Source organism: Passer domesticus, chromosome 4 (assembly GCF_036417665.1).
Source record: "Passer domesticus isolate bPasDom1 chromosome 4, bPasDom1.hap1, whole genome shotgun sequence".
NCBI classification, from domain to species: domain Eukaryota; kingdom Metazoa; phylum Chordata; class Aves; order Passeriformes; family Passeridae; genus Passer; species Passer domesticus.
Genome location: NC_087477.1, coordinates 18,458,562 through 18,480,614, shown reverse-complemented (window position 1 = coordinate 18,480,614; position 22,053 = coordinate 18,458,562). Strand labels below are relative to the sequence as shown.

Below are 22,053 nucleotides of genomic sequence, written 5' to 3'. Positions count from 1 at the left end.
GTATTCTTTGCTGGTATGAATTCAGAACAAGTCTTCAGTGCAACCAGAAGATGATAGCTAATGTTATTCACCAGCCTGGTTGAAAATTATCCCAAATGATACCAGCTGTGGATTAGACAGGTTGTAAACTGAAGCACAGTAGAGCAGCTACATTTAGCTTAAAGTTACTACTGAACAGCTGCTGCTGAAAACACTTGCTAGTATATTCTAACACTGGCAGGAGGGCACGGGAACTTGTGAGTTAGCTTTAAAGAACATAGCAAATTTTAAAAGGAAGTTTCAAACAGTGTTTAATCAGTGTGATATCTACACATTTAAACACAGGAACTCATAAAACATGCTGCTGTTCTTGTCAACTACTTAAGGCAAAGGTCCCATGCACACTTCATGGATTAACATCTCCCTGGATTACCTGAAACTCAGAGATCTCCTGACACAGGTAAATATTTTCATTTGGGACTGCGGGATTTAACTGTTGGTCAAATCTCCTGGATTGTGTGGGGGTTTTAGGAACCAGAGTCCAGGTGAAGCCCATGCTCTGGTCAAACTCTTGGCTTACACATAGTGCTAGGTGAGGGGTACAACTGAGTTCTGCTCCCCTCCCTCTTCCAAGAAGGACAATAATTGTTGACTGCAAGATACCACTTTTATCAGTTCAGTCTTTGGGTGTTTTGCTCTGTACAGCCCTCACTGACTTCAGCCAGTTTGGACTGAGCGACCTAAAAGACATCAAGACAAATCCAGCCTCGGCTTCTGAAGGAACATAAGGACATTCAAGCCCAAGCGAGTCCAAGTCACAAGTGAGCAGTCTGAGGCTACAGAGTAGTAGAAAGCCAGTGTAAAAACCATAAAGCACACAGTTATCTCTAGCCAAAGTACAAGACAAATGATATCTCAAGCCTCAAAATTGTGTTTTTCAGCTTCAGCTGTGCTCAGGCTGTGGAATACCTGAGCACTGCTGCAATAGGAAAATACAAGCCATAGCTGTTGTCACTGGCACAAGATACTGCACACAGCATGGCAGAAAACAAAACTGTATTCACTTGTCAACAAGTCAGCTCTGCTTCTATTTTTACTGCTAGAAAGCAGGAACAAGTTCTGCAGTAAATTAAATCCATCAAACCATAGGAGACCGGAGATCAGTCCAAAGTATGATGCAGGATGTCTTTGTTAATAATACTCAGACCAAAATCTGAAACCAAAATTTTGGGCTTGGACACCTCAAGTGAAAGTGTAATTAATCTTCATAACAGGACTTCACGTCCTGTTTTAAATGAAAGAACTTGGAATATATTTGGTGTTGTGGTGCAAAGATATGACTGGATGCTGAGCAAAGCAGAATATTAAAATATTGAAATGCAAATTCTTATTTCCTTTCAAGGCTAAGATTTCAGTAAGATTAACTGAGTAGTCCATAGCTGTTTTGTGGCCACTCATCAGTGGCCTCTGCACAGTTGTGATACCAACATTATACAGGGTGCTATTGCCGTTTAAATTGGTGTTTTATAGTCATGCATGAAGTTTGTATTACTTAGGTAGGGCCACTTATTACTGCAGGGCAAAAATCCACCTACCTAAATCTGTAGCAAGCTCTACCAACAGCAGACAACTGGACATAGGCATAAAATCCTGATTTCCAGAAACCAAATTCCCTTTGACATCAGGTAAGCCCAGCTCTCCCCACGGACATCCCTGTTCAACACAACTACCCAACCTCCATCCACTGAAGTTTCAGACCACTGCAAAACACTTATTTTCTGTCAAGAAGGCGATGTTCCCCAGCAGAAGAGATGCTCTGGCTGCCTCACCTGTGTCAGCAGCAGTGACCAGCAGCAGGTACTGCTCCTTGGCCTCTCGGTCCAGGCTCCGCACCAGGCGCAGCTCCCCGCTGCCCGACAGGGTGAAGGCTCCCTCCTCATTGCCAGCCACCAGCACGTAGGTCAGCTCGCTGTTCAGCCCCTGGTCGTCATCCCTTGCTACAACCTACATGAGCAATGCAAACAGAACAGATTATCAAGGACTGTAGAATTATATTGGGATAGAGGAAGCGTTCTCTGTGATAATGATCCGAATTAACGGGTTGAATTAATGCTAATGCTACAAGTATAAATTAGCTGTAATTGAAAAAAAAAATACTTAACACAGTGGTGGTGGATTTAAAAAGCATCATTTGAAAATACTAAATAGTTGATCATTTATTTTTCTCAAGTGTAAATACAGTAAGACTGTGTTGGGGCTCAGTGAAAAACACAAATGACCTGGTATAAGCTAAGCTGTGTATGAGAGCAAGCACCGCACGCCCTGCTGTTGGATTCCATTTAGTTCTCTCTCAGTATTTGGCACACAGCATCATCCCATGTAGGCAACAACCAGATCGAGAGATTTGTTGCATTGAAGCTGAGAATGAGATGAGAGGATAGAGCAGACTCCCAAAGTCCCAGTGGAAGTGTGAGGATAGGCAGGGAAAACACAAACAGAACTCCAAAGAATAATATTAACTTTTGGTAACAAAAAAACCCACCCATACAAACAAAAAGGAAAACAAGCCAACAAAGACTGCAAATTCAGTTAAAGCCAAGAGGCAACTTCTGCACTGTTTTGCCCCTTTTTAATTTTGGAGGAAGGACACTGTGTGTTAGTACCACGTAGGCATGCCAGTTATTGTCAGAGACACATTTATTGCTGAATGTACCCACCTGAAGGATAACTTTTGGGAGCGTCTCCAAATTCTCAGGGACGTTCACAGAGTAGGGGGAAAGCTCAAACGTGGGAATGAAATCATTGACATCCTTCAGGACAATACTGACTGTCGTGGTATCGGTCCTGGGGCTGCTCCCACGGTCGGATGACTGAACAGTCAGTGTGTAGGAGGGCTTCTTCTCTCTGTCCAAAGGCTTGGCCACAGTGATCACCCCCGTCACAGAATCGATCCGAAACTCATTGCTGGCATCCCCGCTGACGATGGCGTAGCGCACCTGCCCGTTTGTCCCCTCATCTCCATCAGCAGCCAGCACCTGGATTAAATCCGTCCCTGTCAAAGTATTTTCCGCCACCTCCACTTTGTAAAGCTTCTGGGCAAAGAGCGGGTTGTTGTCATTGATGTCCAGGACTACGACCACCACATCCGTAGACGAAGAAAGGGACGGCTGGCCCTTGTCTGTGGCTACCACAGTCAAGGTGTAGTTGGCCACGGCTTCTCTGTCGAGCTCCCCGGTGAGCCTCACCTCGCCATCAATGGTGCCGATGCTGAACTTGCTTCCCGGAGGCCGGAGCAGGCTGTACTCGATGTAGCTGTTGGGACCACTGTCGGGATCCGTGGCCTGGGCTTTGAACACCACCGTGTCCATGGGCGTGTTCTCCGGCACGTACGTCAGCTTCGGGGAGATAAAGCTCGGGGGGCTGTCGTTCACGTCCAGCAGAATGATGGAAACCTGGGCTGTGCTGGTGTACCTGGAGGCTGGCAGCGGGGCCATGTCGTGGACTTGCACGACGAGGCTGTAGAAGGACTGGCTTTCCCGATCCAAGGGCTGCCGGATGCTCAGCACCCCACGGTTGTCGATGCCAAACTGCCCCGCGCTGTCCCCGGACGCGATGCTGAAGGACAGCTGAGAGTTGGGACCTGGTTGGGGAGGGAGAAGAAAGGTAGATAACATGACTTCATCCCACTGGTATCCCCTAAGTATCAATATTTCTGGCCTCATTTCCACAAAGGAAATTTTCCTTCATTTCCCCACAGAAATGAGGAACGTACAACCATGTTGAGTGTTCACACTCCTCACCACCATTGGAGTGTTGAGCCTCCTCACCACCATTTTTTGAATCCATCTGCTAATTTCAGCCAAGTTTCACAGTGGAGCAGAAGCCTTTGAAATTATTATCTTCTGACAAGATAATATTCATGAAAGAGAGAGGGAGGATGTTCATTGGAGAAGCCACAGAGGGAACGACTGGCAGGGTTCATCTCTGCTTTTCATTCAGCAGGAGCTCCACGGTGGCACCAAAACTAATTTTTCCCCATCTACAAGGGTGAGGGATAAAGGATTTGAAGGGTTTTCCTTCAGAAACCAAGACCCAGTAGTTCTCTGCTCACTGAACATCTGGTTTCCTCCATTCTTCCCAGTTCAAGTGAGCAACGTTATTATTAATGTAATTATTTTGTGAATTTTTCCACTCAATTAAAAAAAGCCACAAGCAGAAACTCCTAAGCCTAGCTAGAGCAAGCCAAGAGTGAATACTGGGGAAAGGTATGCTTCCCATATATGGCATGGTATTCCAAAATATCTAATGAACAGCCCTCAATCATCTCATGATCAAAACATAACCAGCAATTATGGTCAGGGGAGAGATTTATCATTCCAGTAAGGGAAATGCAGCCTGAACCTGGACAGGGCTGTGAAATATCCTTAAATATTCATTGTAGGAAACAATGCGTGCTACTGCGTCAATTCCACAGTTCACTCAAAACAACTAATTATTGGAAACATCCAAATGTGGAAAAAGTTCTCTCCTCCATCTATCTTACCACTATTTTAATTAATTTGATAATTGTTCTTGCTTTGCGTATTCAAGACTGTGTTTAGGATTAGTAAATTAACCAACCATTAGCTACTAATTTACCTCTCAAACTAGCTTGTTCATGTAAAGAAAGCTGCCCACTTCACTGATTGCTGTGCATTTTGTCATTTTTATTCAGAAGATATTCTCTCTGAGTGAATTGCTTTGATAATAAAATTATCCCTGCATTAGATTTACTAATCTCTGCTGTTTATTATGCTCAGACTTGAGAAATCTAGTCTTATGTGTCTTTCCCCCAGTGGCTACTGTAATTGGCATCTTTCCCTCTCTCTTTTTCCTCCTGTAGGAGTCAAATTATAAAATGAATAGAACCAAATATGAAAGACAAAATATTTGAATGCAATTAAAGAAATTAATGCATTTTTCTATCAGATATTAGTGTGTCTCCATTACTTTGATCAAGTGAAGGATGGTGAAAGTTTAATGCTAATCCGCTTTCTGTTCAGTTGTATTTTCAAATACACTAATTATATGTACGAAAGTCTTGATTTCAGCAAAGTACTTTCTGGCAATTCAAGATTTTTGGAGATGGGTAGGATTTGGGTCCTGCAAAAGAAAATTACTTTAAAAAGCACTATATTTCCCCCTCTCCCTTCCAGTGTTTTCTATGGTGCTTATTCCTAAGAAAAAGTTAGTTTGTTATTCCTTATCTCACCTCCATGAACATTTCATTCTTTGTCCTGTATTCTCATAGGTTTCCATGCTGCTAATGCTTATATAAATTAAACTATGAAACAGAAGAGTTGCCTAAACATCAGTGGAGCCAGGAAGGGCACTCAATGAACTATTCTCTTTTTTAAACACAGCATGCCAAGCTGGCATTGTGCACCTCATTCATCCCCCCTTCCAAGGTTTGGAGCTGGGCTGTTCTTAGGGAGAATGTAGGGACATCCTCTTTTCTGAACCTTAGGTTTATTTAATCCAAGGTTCATCTGATAACACTCTGAAAGGGCAGACATGGAGTCACCATTTTCATGATAACACTCTTCTAAAGGGTTTTGTTTCTGTTTTTATTTATTTACTAATAAGACTAAAAAAACCCAACAAAACTACTTCCCCCCGCCATTCTATAAATACCTATAGAATTCAGCTGGGAAAATACGTAACCAAAATTTTAGCAAACTGACAAACATGTGTATGCATGTGTTTTCCTGTTAATTCTTTGTTGAAAAAAATAAAATCTGAATTTCAAAATGAATCAGTTTAAGGTAACCAAGTTCTTTAGTACATATTATTATATTATTAAACATCCAGGAGCTGTAGCTGATATTTGCTATGGAACTGTATATGAAACAGTCCAAGCTGAGATAAACAGCTGCTGTTTCCCAAGGGGTGTGCTGAACAAGAAAACGAAAATTGGAGCAGTTTCACTATCACCACATTTCTGTCTTTTATCAGTGTTTATCCTAAAACGACAGCCATACCTCATTATAAAACAATGTCTTTTCAGAGCTCTTTCAAACTATAGGATCGTGTAACATAAATAATCAACGAAATTGTATTGAATGCATTATCTGTGAGCACATGGAAGGGTATAATACTAGCATTAGCTATTTCTGTGCTCTGGATAAGCATAAGACAACACAAGATAACAAGTGTGGGCTTGAAACAGAAACAACAATAGATCATAACATTTGTAACTTAAGTTACAGTCCTATGGGAGAGCTCAACCTGGCCTACTCTTAGAATGATATTTCTGCCCTATTAATTTTAAATCCAGCCTCCTAAAAAAGCAAGCGTGCCAGAAAATATAAAAGGCAAGATATCTGACTTCTCGTTACATTGCTCCTCAAGTACTCATTTGCCTCCTTGATAACTGAGTGTGTAATGAATGTGAATTGATATGTCAGTGCTATGATACAGTTCCCATCCACTGTGCACAGATGGAAATTAATGTATGAGGTGCAACAGAAAAGGAAAACAGACTCATAACAGCAAAGTGAAATTAACTTCCAAAAAGGTTTGAAACCAAGTGCTGTAGTCCTGACAGGAAAATAAGATAAGAAAGAGGAGATAGACACAAACCCATTTATCTACAAGTCTGGAGGAACAATCCCTTCCCCAGGTATGCATGATACAAGAGCAAGCTCCTCATCCAACTTGTTTAGTTTACGTAAAATAAAAGCCTTAACGAATGTGGTGAAAGAGAGATTCATGCAAAAACAGCCAGTATCACAATGTTATGGCTTCTGATTTGTTGGCTTATCTTGGAATAGAATCTCTTGGCTATGGAATCTCTTCTCCTTTCCTCAGCTTGATCTCAAAACCAGTTACACAATTTTTACCATGGAAAGTTCCATCCATCAGCGCAAAATTTATCTCCCCACAAAAATGCTAGAGTCCAACAACTCAGCATTTCCTGTGGAAAAACTGCTTTGTTGAGCAACCTTGGTAGGTTCAGTCAATTTAGGTGCACAAACAGGGATTCCTTGAAGCATGTAGGTGCTCTGTCCTTGAAGCACATTTCAGTGCGAGACACTTCCTTGTGCTCTGCTGAGCCCCTGTCAAGTCGAGAGGAGACAAGATTGCTCAACATGTCACAAAAATAACCTTCACCTGTAAAGTCACTGAGAGTTATGAAGAGTTTTGCATTAGGTTACACAGGGTAATGTCTGTGGGCACTTCAGAAAATGTGGTACACGATGGAATGCTGTTTATGCATTTTATGGTCATATTCTATAATTCTTCTCGCTTGGGCACAAATTGTATGGCAAAATGGTTAAGAAAGCTATAAAAATTGTACCTTTAACACTCAACACATTAACACCCTCTAGATGCCATAAATAATCCCAATATTAAAGCTCATTTCAACGGGAAGTTTTCCTAAGATCTTTTTCAATGTTTTTTAACCTCCATGTATCAGCAACTTGTAGATGACAACTGTCTTCACGATCAACTTGAAAGTTATAGTGCATTTAAGATGATTGCAGGTAACATCTGATATTACCACAACCTTCTTCAGAATTTATAACAAACTTGAAAAAAAAAAAACCAGAAAAAACACTTGGCAGACTTAGGTCTAATTTAAATGAGAATTTAAGCACACGAGAGCAGCAACTTACGGGGAGCCCTAATTTTCCCTTTTTTGAGTAAGTCTAACACATTGCTAAGGTGAAGCACAGATTTACGACCACAGACACAGAATGTCAGGGAACTCCTACCGTCATCGGCGTCGGTGACGCTGAAGTTGAGGATGGCGGATCCAGGGGGAAGGTTCTCCATCAAGGAAGTGCTGTAGGAGGCCATGCCAAAGACGGGCGGGTTGTCGTTGACGTCCAGAATGTTGAAGTACACCCTGATGGCCGTGGACTGGCCTCCCCCATCCTCGGCACGGACGGTGAGGATGTAATACTGCTGTGCTTCGTAGTCCAGGGCCCGCGTCAGGTTGAAGACCCCGGTGACGGGATTCAGGAAGAAGATTCCCTCTTCATCATCCTCGCTTATGGTGTACGTGATCTCCCCGTTGACGCCCGAGTCGTCGTCGGTGGCAAGAATGGCTGCCACCAAGGAGCCTGCATGGCACAACAGCACAGCACCTTCAGGCACTTGCAACAGGCAAGAGCCAGCTCAGCATCGAGCAGATCCACAGATGAGAAATGCCCTCCCAGAGAAACTCAAGCCTCGACACTGTCTGAAGAGCTATTGCAAAAGGTTTCTCAAAGCTGTTTTTTAACTTAGATATCAACAGGGGCAAAAATACCTTTTGTCCTGCTAGGCATTGTCTCCCTAAGACTCAAAGAACCCTCCCTTTGCCGCAGACAATCACAAGTTCTGGAACCTTCTAGATATTTCTTTCCAAATGCAGAACCCAAATAGATTTCTTTCCAACCGCATAACCCAGCTCTGCTTTTTGAAACAGTGCCTTTGCAGGGTAACTGTGGTTAGAAAACTAGAAACCCTATAGGGGTCTGTTCTCTGCTGTTTTCTGAAATTCAACGCCCTGTGAATTTGTGCCAGTGTTTTCATTTCTGCATAGCTGACCTATCTGACTAGAGTTTGGAAATCAAGTGTCACTTTTTAGTATTTCGAACACTAATTATAATTAAGATCAGCTCATTTCCAAGAAAAGAAATCATTAAGTTTCCTTTCCCTGGAACCAGATGAACTACGTGCAGCACAGTTAACTACTTTCAAGCAACATGATAGTGAAAACTGCTTATATCATCAGAACAAAGAAGAGTGCTGCAACCCCCTTTAATCCAGCTGGATATGCTGGCATCTTTCACACACATTTGATGATCTCAAGCTTTAATGTTTCTTTAACTGCAAGGGGAATGGGGATTACTCTCTGGGATAGAAAGCTGAACCTCAAAGGGGAAACCTCCTGGTCCTTCCCCTCTGGGTGAGCCTGCCAGCTGCTCCCAGACTTGTGGAGAGCAGAGCAGGAGAAGATGCAGTACTTTAATACAAAATCAGCCTATTTTTTCCTTCAGCATCCACCACTGCTGAGCTGGCTATAAAGCACTAATGTACACCCTGTAAATGATTAACTAGAGAAGTCTCATTTTCACATGGAGGGAATTAGGCTTGCCTTTTCCAGGGTTATTGCTGCTGAAACAGACCTAGACCCAAGACTCTGAGAGAAAAGACCATGGCTGGGGATCAGCAACCAAAGCACTCTGTGCTATACAGACATCTCAATTACTTCCAGATCAGATTCCTGAGGCACAGCTGATTGCACTGTAATTCTTTAATGTCAAACACCACCAAATTTTGGGACACGGACTGTGGGGCAGAGTGCAAAAGTTGGAGGCATGGGGGTAACCTTAGTTCTCCCAAGCTGAGACTTCCATGCTTGTGAAAACCTTAATAAAAGCTTGAAAGCTAACACCACATAATTTGCATCTCCTTGGTTTATTCATGTTTTAGAATAAGCTTCTAAGATGCTACTGGCAGATACTGCTTTTGTACTAGCAATCTGTATAAAATCTTGGAAGTAATATTCATTTATCACCTAGAAACGTATAATAGAGCACAGTATTTGAAAACTTTTTTTTGATCTAAACACTTTTGAATTTACAGCCCCCATTTTAAGCTTCAAAAGACACTCTTGCATACGAAACCAGCTTAAACGAAGAAAACAACCACTTGAGAAGCCAGCGGTCGTATTTCCAAGTCCTGTTTACCTGGAGTGGCATCTTCTGGGATGTCAAAGGAGTACACTGGCTTGGAGAACTTGGGGATGTGGTCGTTGACGTCGCTGACGGTGATGTTTATCCTCACGTCCGAGGACTGCAGGCCGTCATCGGCGCGGACCAGCAGGGAGTACTTGGAGCGGCGCTCGCGGTCCAGGCGCTTGGTGGCGATCAGCTCGCCCGACTCGGGGTCGATGTGGAAGCTGTCGTCTGCACCGCTGATGATGGTGTACGTCACCAGGGCATTGGCTCCCTAAGCCAGAACAGAAGCGGTCAAATCGCCGCATTCGCCAGGAAAACCACAGCACAACTTGCAGCAAGGCAAGGATCGTTCCAGTAACTGCGCTTGGGGATTATTTTTCAGAACAGTTTCCTTTAATAAGCAGCCTTCCTGCCCAGTCCCTGCTTCAGCCCCACATGCACACAGTTTTTATTTATGAGATGTGAAACGATGAGATTACCCAGATACTTTGTGCTCTACTCTTCATAAAAGGATTTCATCCAATCAATACTAAAAAACTCTGTTACCTGTTTTGGTTTCAAACCAGCATCACCGAGCAGTGTGACATCGTAAAACAAGACTAAACACTGATCCTTAGCTTTGAAGGTTAAATTAAATCCCTGCCAGTGGGATCAGCTCTGCCTTTCTTGCTCTCTGGCATGGAGGGAGCAGGAGAGGGAGGAATGAAGGCATGGAAGCAGGGAGGACCTGGGGCAGGCATGTGGCAGCACTTCCAGCCACCACGCAGGGCAAGGACCACAGCTCATGCTCAGGAGAAACCCATGGAGGCCATGCTTGCAGCAGCCCCTCAAAGGTCAGTTTCTGCATGGAAATATATTTACCCATGTGAATAAAAAAAACCCCCAAGTGACAAATCACACATCATTAAAATCATAGTTCTGATCTCTTGGGTTGTGCTGCAAGTCAAAAGCATTTGCTTTTGGGTCAAAAAATTTCATTTACTTTGGGGGGAAAAAAAGAAGCATTCATGTGGACTTTGAGCATTTTGGTTGAAAGGAAAGTTAGGGAAAAGTAATGTTACACAGAAAAATGTCATCTACTTCTTTTTCCAAGACAGGCTTAAGGATACTTAGAGTTTGGTAGCCTCCAACATCATATACAGTATCTAAACCCTGTGTGCTGATGGTGCCTAGAAATTCAAGGAGTTATTTACTGTGCCCTCCTCTGGTGCCAGGCCAGAGCTCAGGTTTGACAGCTGAAACCTGCTGCTGATGTGCCAGTGGCACTTCTGCAATGAACAGCAGATCAAAGACATCAGGCTGAAAGGAATTCTAGGGCTGTTTCAAATACTCCTGCCTAAAAAAAGCAAATTAACAGAGATAAACACCTGCTTGTATTTGTGAGAGGAGAGACAAGCATTAGTTGCCTGACCTTACCACAGTGCCCCATGCCAAACTTTCTCTGGGGTGCTGTTTCAAAGAGTCAGACTGAGCTAACTGATAAAAGGAAATTTAGAAAGAAAACAGGCTTCTGCAGTGCCCAGCCCTGCAGAGCTGCGTGCCGTGCTCCATCTGTGTGCTCAGGTGTGCCTGGGGGATGTCACACGCTTTCCTCCAATTGTGTGGCTTAGCCATCACACCTCATGGGAATTTTCAGAGGTGACCACACTCTTCACCCCGTGTTTGACCAGCCACAGTCCTTCTAACAGAGTGCAGTTAAAACCACAGCCAGGTGTGATGCTGGTTTATACTTTGCCCTCAGCTTCAAAAAGCAAGGGGGAATAAAAAGGTATCTCAGCCCAAAGTTGCACATCACTAGGAAAACTCGGGCTCCTTGTAAAGAGTTTGAGTTACAAATGTTCTGGCAGGGAAATTGAAATCATTCCTTTTGATAAAAACACTGACTGATTTCTTTCTAAGGTAATAAATCACTTCCCACTGGGTGGAGTGCTTCAGAAGGGGTAATAGATTAGGGGCCGTTCAGGAATGGTTAAAGAGGCTGGAGCATTACTGCTATAATCTTAGATATATTTGCCATACCACACCACAGAGTGGTAGCTTGGTATCTACTGCTTCCTAAAAGAAAAATAACCAGCTAGAATTTTTGTTACACAAGTGCACCTTTCCAAAATCCTGGTTTTGTCTGTGTATCAGGCTACTACTGGAAAATAAAGGGAAAACCAAAATATTTACAATTACATTCACGCCATTCCTGGGGGTGTTCCCGTGGTTCCCTCTGTAGTAGTAAGATTAAGCACACCAATTAACAATCACAGGAAGACTAACCAAGCTAAAGGTTAGGAATAAAATTCTCCTGAGGAGGTTGAATTGCCCTTTTATTGGAAAACAAGAACTGCTTGCTGTTGTCAAGTGCAACTCTGTATTTTAATGACAACACAAGCTTTTTGTACTATTATATTGACTTTTTAGTCGGTTTCCTCATGAAAAAGAAATAGTTCAACCAAACAAAAATAACATGATTAACATGTTTGTAACTTAAGCTTCTAAAATAAATGAATGCATCAATAGCATAGTAGTTTCTTCATAGTATCTTAGTTGCAGCATTCTCATAATAATGAATCTCAGAGGGCAAAATTCTTTTGCAAACCGATTCATGTACAGAGCACATTTTATCATTATTTCTTTTCCCCTCTTTTTGATAAAATAAAGCCATCTTTTGGAAGGGATAATATTGATCTTTGTTAGATCTAGTCAAGGGGAAAGCAGGCATTATCAGAGTTTTACTTGTTCTCCAAGGCTTGTCTCAGGTTAATTTTATTGCACACCTTGGGCTCAACTGCAACATCTTAATTTGAAAGTTAGCTTAGTCCTCCACAGTACTGGACAGAGCTTTGTGAATGACTGCCATGATTCCTAAGGCTAAGCTCACACAAAGGGATGAAGAAAACAGATTAAACATGTCCAGAATGGCACTTTCAGTACCAACATTCAAAACTGAAATCATGCTCCTACCTCATCAGCATCCATGGCTGTCAGCTGCAGTATTTTAGATCCATCCCCTATGTTCTCCTCTACAGTCAGGTCAAGCATGTCTGTGGGGAATACTGGTGGATTGTCATTGATATCCTGAAGTGTTATTTCTACCTGTTAAAAGAAGGAATAGGAAAAAATTGGAGTGAGCACTGGACCTGAACGTTACTAATAAAGTAATTCTGAAAGGAATCAGGTAAATTGCTGTTAATCACATGAATTAGCACATTCCCAAATCATACCAACAATAAGAAAAGCTCGTCCGGATATTAAAATTCCACATTGTTATAAAATACTCCTAGGAAAACCTCTAACACAAATAAAGTTAATTTGACTTGTTGATAGCAACTGATTTTAAATGGTCCTAGCCTAGTTTATACTGGAAGAGATCCACTGATAGACTGTCATTGTAATCCTCAAAGTCAGCCCCTGGAGAATAACTGCCAAGTGCTGGGGCAGGAGATCGTTCAACCATTAAATGCTGCCTGACATAAAGATGAGGTGGTGTAAAATTCTCTCTGAAATGTTTATATATTGGCAACTCTCCGTTCCGAGAGGGGGAAAAAACACCCTTGCACTTAATATATTTTATAACAAATAATCTGCTTTTCTCTCTCTCAAAACTCTCCTCTAATTGCAAACATAAACACTGCTTTAGGAGCACCCACTAGCATCTACTCTCCTTGACTATCCAAAACTCAACAAATGTTCTTTTCACATGCCATATTTGTATGCCCTTCCAAGTAAGAATGATAGTTCCTGAAAGGTTGTTTTGTGATCTTTATCCCTAGTTTTTCATAAGCAAGATTGCTGCCCTGCTGATGCTAATTCAAAAAGATGCAGAGCTACGTTTTCTCTTGTTGCTGGGTCTGGAATGTAATATTCCAAAATAGAAAAAGAAGACACAGCTGTTTTATATTTCTCATGGAAAAAAAAGTATGGCTTTGGACCCAAAATATTAAAACAGTCACCAAACTCTCAAGAGCCACTAAGGAGAAAATGAATAGCTGAAAGAACTGAGGAGCAGAGAAAGATAAAAGGCAAAGGTATGGATGACTTGAATTGACAGACAAAATCTTATTTATGCTACAGTATCTGCTATGCCCTTATCCACAAGGATTCTCCGGGAACTCAGTTGAAGATATATGGATTGGGCTGCTCTGGATATAACCAACACAGATATTTCTGGTGATCCAAAGTCTACCATTTCTACTGTTTCTAGTCCCCTGCCATAACATTTTCTTCTCTCTTCTGTTTTCATAGGGACCATCAATTGCCAAACTGTTCTGACTCGATCACCAGGAGGATCCCAAACATACAGGAAATATTAATATAATATTGATATAAAAGGTACATGTGCTGGAAGTGGAGACAGAACAGGGGTCTTTTATAGAAGGTCATTATTTATTTATCCCCTATTTAATCCCTTTGGAGACTCAAGAATGGTACACAAAACAATTCACAGCCTGAAACAGATCAGCTCAGAAGGTTTTATCATTAAATTTATATCCCTGACAGCAGAAGCACAAGGAGTGCTGAGCAGAGTACCATGAGCAGTGACTGAGAACCACCTCACCAGACACAAACTTCCAGAGAAAGAAGCCAGCCTAGGTTGGTTTTCAAGGAGACTGTGTGACAATTAATCACAGAAATGGGAGGGACGTGGTAGAAACGACAGATGAAGGATTTTGCCAGCCCTCCTTGCCCACGGAACTGGCACAGCACACTCCTGCTTTCCTCCCCAAAGTGCAGCCTCTCCCCAGACAGGGTTTCAAGGTAAAGCAGCTGCACAGCTCTGCAATTCATCTACTCCTACCACACATGTCATTCACAGCTAATGTTTCTGCTGCGGGTGACATTTCACCACCAGAACCCATTTCCATGATGAGAGATTGCCCTTTGTACAAATGATATGAAAAATATGTGACAACTTCTGGGGGATTTGGGATAGGAGCTGTGCATTGCCTACAGCTTGAATAATGTGAAATAGTGAGGATCCAAGAACACAGATGGCTAAGGGTTGGGGGACAAATAAGTTAATTATAAAGTCAGATTCCAGAGAAGTGAAAAAAAGAATAAAAGAGGTAATTTTATTTTGAAAAATCAGTTCACAAGTAAACAAAGAAACTCTATTTTATACCAAAGACACACTTTAGATGGTGGAAAAATAAGAAATTCCCAAATAAGGATCAGAATTTTTTAGAAAAGAACACAACATTTTTAAAGAGCATTTACACCATGATTTATTACTTATCCACAAGGCTTAGATAATGGGTATTGCTTCATAATTCACCATTGGCTAAGTCTAACTAGCATCTGTGTCTAAAGCTTTCTTTTTACTTCTGCTAGAATTTACTACTTCAGCTTACAAACAGAACTGCAGACCTGGGGAGTAAGATCCTTGAATGCACTCACTCACACATTTCCAGAAATTCCACTGAAGTAATCAAAGAATCACAGCATGGTGTGGGCTGGAAGGGACCTAAAAGATGATGTAGTTCTACCCACCCTGCCAGGGATGAGGATGCCACTCACTAGACCAGGTTCCTCAGGGCTCATCCAGCCTGGTCTAAGACATCTATGAAAAAAGATTTTAGAAAAATTTTACATTTTCCCCAAACAGGAGTCTGTTACATTTCATTTAAGTGAGGATCGTACACATCCTGAATGAGATTGGATGTAAATTGAATATCCAGGAGCTCACAAATTAATTTCACTTTTAAATTATTCCCTAAATTCCACCATGAAGGAGGAGCCACAAGAGAACCAATACCACAAAGTCTTCCATTGCCACAGGGCACTGGAAGATTGCAGAGTATCTTATCACACCTTCACTGGAGAAAAAAATGAAAAGAGAAAATTCCACAAAGCTTTAACCAAAGATCTAAACTAAACCTTTTCCCAACCAACTGCTTTTATCTTTCTAATTCCACTTCACATTTGCATAAAGAAATCAATGTGTGTCACTTTAGGAAATACATGGTTTGATTACTATCACAAGCTACCAATTAAAAATTACGTGTAATTCTGTCCTGGATTTAAGGAAGGCAAAACAAGGTGGTCATGGTGGTGTCACCAGGTGTTTGCCCCACAGGAGTCACATTCAGAAGGGTGCCACAGATCATGCCCTGATCTCAGCACACATGATTCTCCCAGCTCACACTGGTGGCAAACCACCCACCAGCGACAGCAGCAAGTACAAGAATAAATATCTAGGAAACCAAAGGCCTGGAAACCTCAGCTACACCACAGGATGGAAAACAAGGGAGCTGAAGGGATTTATCCAAACCTTGGAAGGAAGGAGCCATTACATGCCAATCCCTGTAGAACTGCAGGAAGCAACGTGCCCAGGCTACATGGAAAGTGATAATTGCCACCCCCTTGTCCAAATCCATCCAAAATGAGGAATATTCCTCCCTGACCTCAAACTTGTCACTCAGTACAAATCTAAAATGCAAAGGCAGACACAAACCAACCACCTCACAGCACTCAAAGTACTGCACCATGCAACAACAATTTCTGCCACTTTCCATCTGACAAATCCTCAGTTCCTATTTGCATCAACAGCAACTTGAATACAGAACCCAAAAGTTCTTACTGCCACTCAGAGGACTCAAAGATGATAAAACACAGCAAAGATAGTTAAGTGTCTTTGCACCTTTATTATTCTCTAACTTGCCCTCTCCTGTCCAGGCACCAATGGGGGCTTTGCTCCTTGACTTTCTGCAGAAGCCATGAGAACACAAATAGTTACAGACTCTCCTAAATCTGTTAAGACTGTGATGGAAAGCTGATTAATAGATCCATAATATTGTCTTGCTTTTGTTGCTCACGGGAAAATGACAAAAACAGAAAGGTTTGGTCAATCCACATGCACATAGATCTCCACAAAATCACTCTACTCTTGTACAATTCTAGTACAGTGCTTTTCCTTCACACATTTAATAAATGTAGAAAAAAAGACTGAAAAATCAAAGCTTTCCCTCAGCTTATTCTTCAGACAAATACTCATTGCTTATTTACCAACCCTTGTAAAATAAACACAGTAATTTTACATATCAATTTCTATGCAAACCATCTTTGTGTGGGTTTTTTTATTAGTTTTGTTTGTGTGCTTGTTTTATGTTTGACTCAAGCTAAGATGCAAAAACAGAGGCATACAACAAACCACAGAGATCTGCAATATAGAAAGCCAAACAATACCACAAATTTCCCTGTGCATGAATCAAATTTCTCCTTCGCAGGCTTAATAACATTCTCACAAGAACTCCCTGCCCCTGCCACAGTTACAGATGGCCAGCCCATCCTCATCTGTGACAATTTGATTGCTGCAGCCTGTGGTCACAGATATTTTAAAAGCAGAGGAAGTATTAATTGCCTTGATCTTGTTAGGATTTGTATTTGCTGCACAAATTAGCCTCTCGTGGTTTTTTTTTTTTTCCTCCCAAAACAAATTCAGAACAGATTGAGGCAGGGCAGCACTCACCTCAAACAGTTCTGCCACAATTTACTCTGAATGTGGATGTTAGAAAAATAGTTCTTTCTCCATTCAGATAAATCTCAGCTTTTAACAGATACAGGAATCACATCAAGACCTCAAGATTTAAAGCACACAGCACTATTAAAGCATTTAGTACATAAACTAGTCTTCACCTTATTCAAAATAATTTGTTGAATTAAACTGCTAAAAGATGACGTTTCACTTCTCAGAGCAAAAACACCAATTCCACTTCAAAAATACCAGTACCCCAGGTAACTATTACTGAACAGGCTATACAAGTTCCATGCTCAACATAAAAAGCTTAAAATGAGAGTTTTATTCTGGAAAAAGAAATTATTTTAGTGGCTGGGTTTATGAGCTACAAAGGTATGTAAAATAAAACATCACCCTGCAAGGCAGTGTGCCAAATTCTAACCAATCATAACACCTTCCATAAACCAAAGGGCTCACTTGGCCAGACCCTATCCTTCTGTTTTACTACAGTTATTAACATTTAGTTTTCTTTTATTCCAAAGGAACTCAGGAGGGTTTACAGACAGAACAGCTTTCTGAAGTTCTTCCACTTATCAAATGACAATGAGGAGGAAAAAAGACGACACAGGAAACATGAATGAGCTCACGTGGCAGCAGCAAGTTTCCCTGGGAGTCCCCAAAGAGTAATTCTTGCTTGGAGCTGCTCTGTCCATGGCACAGAGTGGATCAGAGATCTATAGATAGAACACGATCTGAGGAGGGGGGAACTCCCAGATGCCTCACGCGGTCGATGCCTCTTCAAAAGCTACAACTATTTGATTAAAGATCAAACAGACAGAGTGCAGAGGCAACAGCTTTTCTTTCCATTTATATGGTGTTGAGTCATTCTTCTTCCCTTTGCTCGCTGCCTCTCAGGAGATACCCTCAAACAATCCACGAGCAGCATCGCCACAAATCACCCTGGAGACTTTTGTTTATGCCTAGGTCATTAGATGATCCTGCATCTTAAAACAAAATTAAGGAGCTTTTTCTTCTTTGCTGGAGACCGTGGCAGCACATTATCAATTTGTACTGAATAAAAGTGAAAGGATTTTATTTCCCCCTCCCTTGGTAAATATTCTAAGCAATATCATTCACGATGATAGAAGGAAAGAATACAACTATTAATTCACCCCATCCATGTAATTGACTGAAGAGCCTGGCCAACACTAGTCTATATTTTTTTTTTCTTGCCTTTATCACTTCATCCAGCAAACAATGATTCCCTAATCCTGGAAAACACACATGAATGGGTAGATTCCTTTTTTAAACTGAGGAATTCATACCAGTGAAGTTGAGGTTACACTCAGTGCTTAAGGACCAGTGCATGGGTGCTACCTCTAAACTGGAGAGGCAAGGAAACGGGGAGGTAAAGGATCAGAGTACAATGCATGTCTGGAAACACATCTTCAGAAAAAAAAAAAAAAAGAAAAAAAATCCTCTTTAAAAGAAAAAAAATTTTACAAAAATAAATAAATATAAAACCCATCTTGAAGCAGTTTCCCACCTTGCTCTAAATCACTGGGAAACTAAGAGTAAGAAAATAAACACTTATGCTTTGAAATTACTTGAATACTCAATAATAGCAGAGCTCAAGAAGGTGAAAAACCTGAACTACCGATCATGCACATTTACAATTTTCACAACAAGATGGAAAGCCCATTTATAAAGAAAATATCTTGGGACAAGGCAATAGCTGAAGCTATATGAGGCATCTGAATATCCCATTTTCCAGGAGGCAAACAATCCCAGTGCATGCTAGCACAATAAAAATCACATTAGCCTATTGTGCTGCAGGCCAGCAAACTTGTTAAATAGAAATGTAATGTTGTTAAGAATCCCACTATTAACAGGGGGAAGATTGCAGCTGGGGAGAAAATGTGGGGGGAAAGTGCTAAAAAGGCACTGTTAGGGAAAAAAAAAAAAAGAAACCTAAAAAGCCAGGTTTAAAAGATTTAATTCTGGTGTCTGAGGTGAAGCTTGATGAAAGACAGGATGTGAAAGCTGTCCAAGCCCCCACCATTGCCCACTTCAGGTGCCCCAAAGCAAATAAAACATCAACCCTGTCTACAGGATAACATTAATTTAGAATAGGGATTATAGAAATATTTCCTTTTACCTTACAGAATCAGGAATTACTACTGATCACCAGCCTTGAAATTGTTTGGAAATTTAGGACTCAATGCACTTTGGAAACGTTTTGCTTTGTCCATTAAACAAACATGTATGGATCCTTATAAATGTTGTTATGATTAATATGTAGTACTGGAATGAATTTCCCAGGTAATTTTAATCTGTGGGGTCCAACTCCAGCATTTTATCACTGCAGGACCCTCCTGGAGTTAATATCCTATTATGTACAGTTTGGTAGGGTGATTTGATGTTTTTCAACCAAGACACTTTTATAAAGCATCATTACAAAGTACTGGGAGATCAGAGCGATCAAAGCTACTGGGATTTAATTGACATTATCAGAAAAATCCTAGAATCATAGAATAATTTGGGTTAGAAAGGACCCCTCAAGACCAGGCTCTCTGCAATGAGCAGGGACATCTTCACCTAGGCCAGGTTGCTCAGAGCCCCATCCAGCCCAGCACTGAATGTCCCCAGGGGTGGGACATCCACCACCTCTCTGGGCAACCTGTGCCAGTGTTTCTCCACCCTTATCCTGGAAAATTTCTTCCTTATGCATAAATCAGGTGCAAATCTACTTTCATCATCATTTAAAATTAAAATTCAAAAAGAAGCTACTTCCTTCTCTTGTCCCTAGGAAATACTGGTCCTAGTGCTGTAAAGAAAAAGGTGCCATAATTGTTTCATTTTCTCTCCATTTTTTTTCCCCTCCTATCTGTTAAGGTGACCACTGGGAGTTGCACTGCCTGGAGTCTTGATTAAATGTTTCACTGCATCCAGAACACTTCATCATGCAGCATAGCCAAAATCTATTATGGCTTGCAAGTGACTCATACTTGAGCTATGAGAAAACCATAATAAAGAGCATTTTACATAAAAATGCCCAAAAGGTTGGTAATTCAATCTTGATTCTAAGTAGTATGCAAGGTCTCTGTGTCCAGCCTTTGCAGACAATAAGGCATTGTCTGGAAATGTGCTACCCACTGTGGTTACATCTAAGTTTTTTTTTTGCCAAAGTCCAGATGAAAGACACTGAAAAGAAACAATTTTGTCGCAGCAGAAGGCCACCAGCCAGGACAGGACACTGACATTTCCAACACAGACGATTTTTAAAAAAATAGTTTTCCTAAAGGCAAAACAAGCAATGCTAAGAGTCTAATTCTTTCCGAAATCAGTATTTTAAGATAATTTAAGCACTACATCATTTTCGGCTCCCTCAAAAGAGACACGGTCTCACATGCACCAGAGGGAATTAAAACTGGATTAGGGAAAGCACTACTCAAACCTTGGCTAATTTAACAAAGTAACAGCACGCTGACTTTAAAACACACATCCAAACATACAGAATCATAAACATGGAAACCCAGCATGATCCAACTCCACAGCAAATGAGAGATAAACATCCAATTGGTACAAGGGATAAAACCGATGAGAAATGCCACCAGCAGTCATTTTTCCCCCTTCCCTCACCACCAGAACCATACTGAAATAAAGGTTATTTTGTCAGTACTGGTTAATGAGTAACATGTATAGCTCAGCCAATATTCATACAGTTTTAAAAACATGTTGACTGTAGGAATGAGTTACTTTGAACTCCATTGCAGCAGGACTAATTAGCACACCTGGACCTCTCCCAGCTCTGCCCAGAAACTGCAACCCAGTGGCACCAAGGCACAAAAAAATGGGCTGGCACTAAGGACCACAAAAAACTTCTCCACCCACCCATCCTTTCCATGGATGGTGGATATGCACACACACATGGCCCTACAGCATTACCCCAGGTAAAAGGGGTGACTTTCTCATAAAGACATTGCTTCTTCTGCATCTTGTACCACCTCTGGTCACAAACTCAATTCCGAATACCTGCCAAACCAACACAAACACTTGGCAAACACTTGCTAGTGAGGTTGAGGAATTTTTTTTTCTTAAAGCAGTATACATTTGGGACCCATTTGGCTTATAACTTTGCATTTAATTAAATGGGGTCTACTGCCATGTAATAAGAAATGGATTGAATCGGTAAGAACATTTCAGTCTGTGCCAGAAAAAAAAAAAAAAAAGGATAAAGTCAGAAAATGCAAGCATTAGAAGTTCAAGAATGGGAATGTCACACCTCTAAATTAAATAAATCACCTAATTAAACTTACAGGTGTGACATTTAAGACACATGCAGTCATCAGGATGATGTGATAAATCCATCCCATCACTGAAGGCTGACCAAACAGCAAAAGAAAACCTCTTTACCCAGAGCCATGGTAGAAAAAGCACTGCTAGAGACACTAAGACACCGTATTTCCTGTAGACACTATATTCCCTTGCACTCACACAAAACAATCTGATATTTAAGATATATTTAAGCTTTATTTAAGATACAGGAGTTATTTAAGATATATTTAAGATGCAGGACTGAATGCTGACTGATGCTTTGCAGTTATGAGCGTTTCATATGTGGCACCTTCCTGAGAAGAATCCCTCTAAGAATCTAAATAAACTTTAGCCAATAAAACACACCAGGCCAACGTGTTTCTTTCCTGTTTCACATTTAGAAGCACAAGGACATTTTATAGAAATGACTAAAGGTTTTTCCCTCCACAGCACCAAGAGGCTGCTAGCAGGGAACTGTCAGGGCTAGAAATCCCAAATATTTCTGCATCCTCCTACAAATTTCAGGGAAATGCCTTCCTCACCATATTCCTCTTTTGCAGACTAGAGGCTTGGGCAGCAGCTTCACATCTGGTGTCAGGG

General features: G+C 41.3%; 1 protein-coding gene across 1 annotated transcript in view; it reads right to left on the bottom strand.

The window, feature by feature from the left end:
* The window catches only part of FAT4 (FAT atypical cadherin 4), a 124,772-nt gene that overhangs the window by 48,793 nt on the left and 53,926 nt on the right, over positions 1 to 22,053 (bottom strand). Inside the window, exons 2-6 of the mRNA XM_064416442.1 lie at positions 12,645 to 12,776; positions 9,702 to 9,963; positions 7,737 to 8,087; positions 2,697 to 3,619; positions 1,809 to 1,983 (exon numbers count right to left, since the gene is read on the bottom strand). Coding sequence (XP_064272512.1) covers positions 1,809 to 1,983; positions 2,697 to 3,619; positions 7,737 to 8,087; positions 9,702 to 9,963; positions 12,645 to 12,776 — 1,843 coding nt within the window. The remainder of the gene's footprint in view (positions 1 to 1,808; positions 1,984 to 2,696; positions 3,620 to 7,736; positions 8,088 to 9,701; positions 9,964 to 12,644; positions 12,777 to 22,053) is intronic.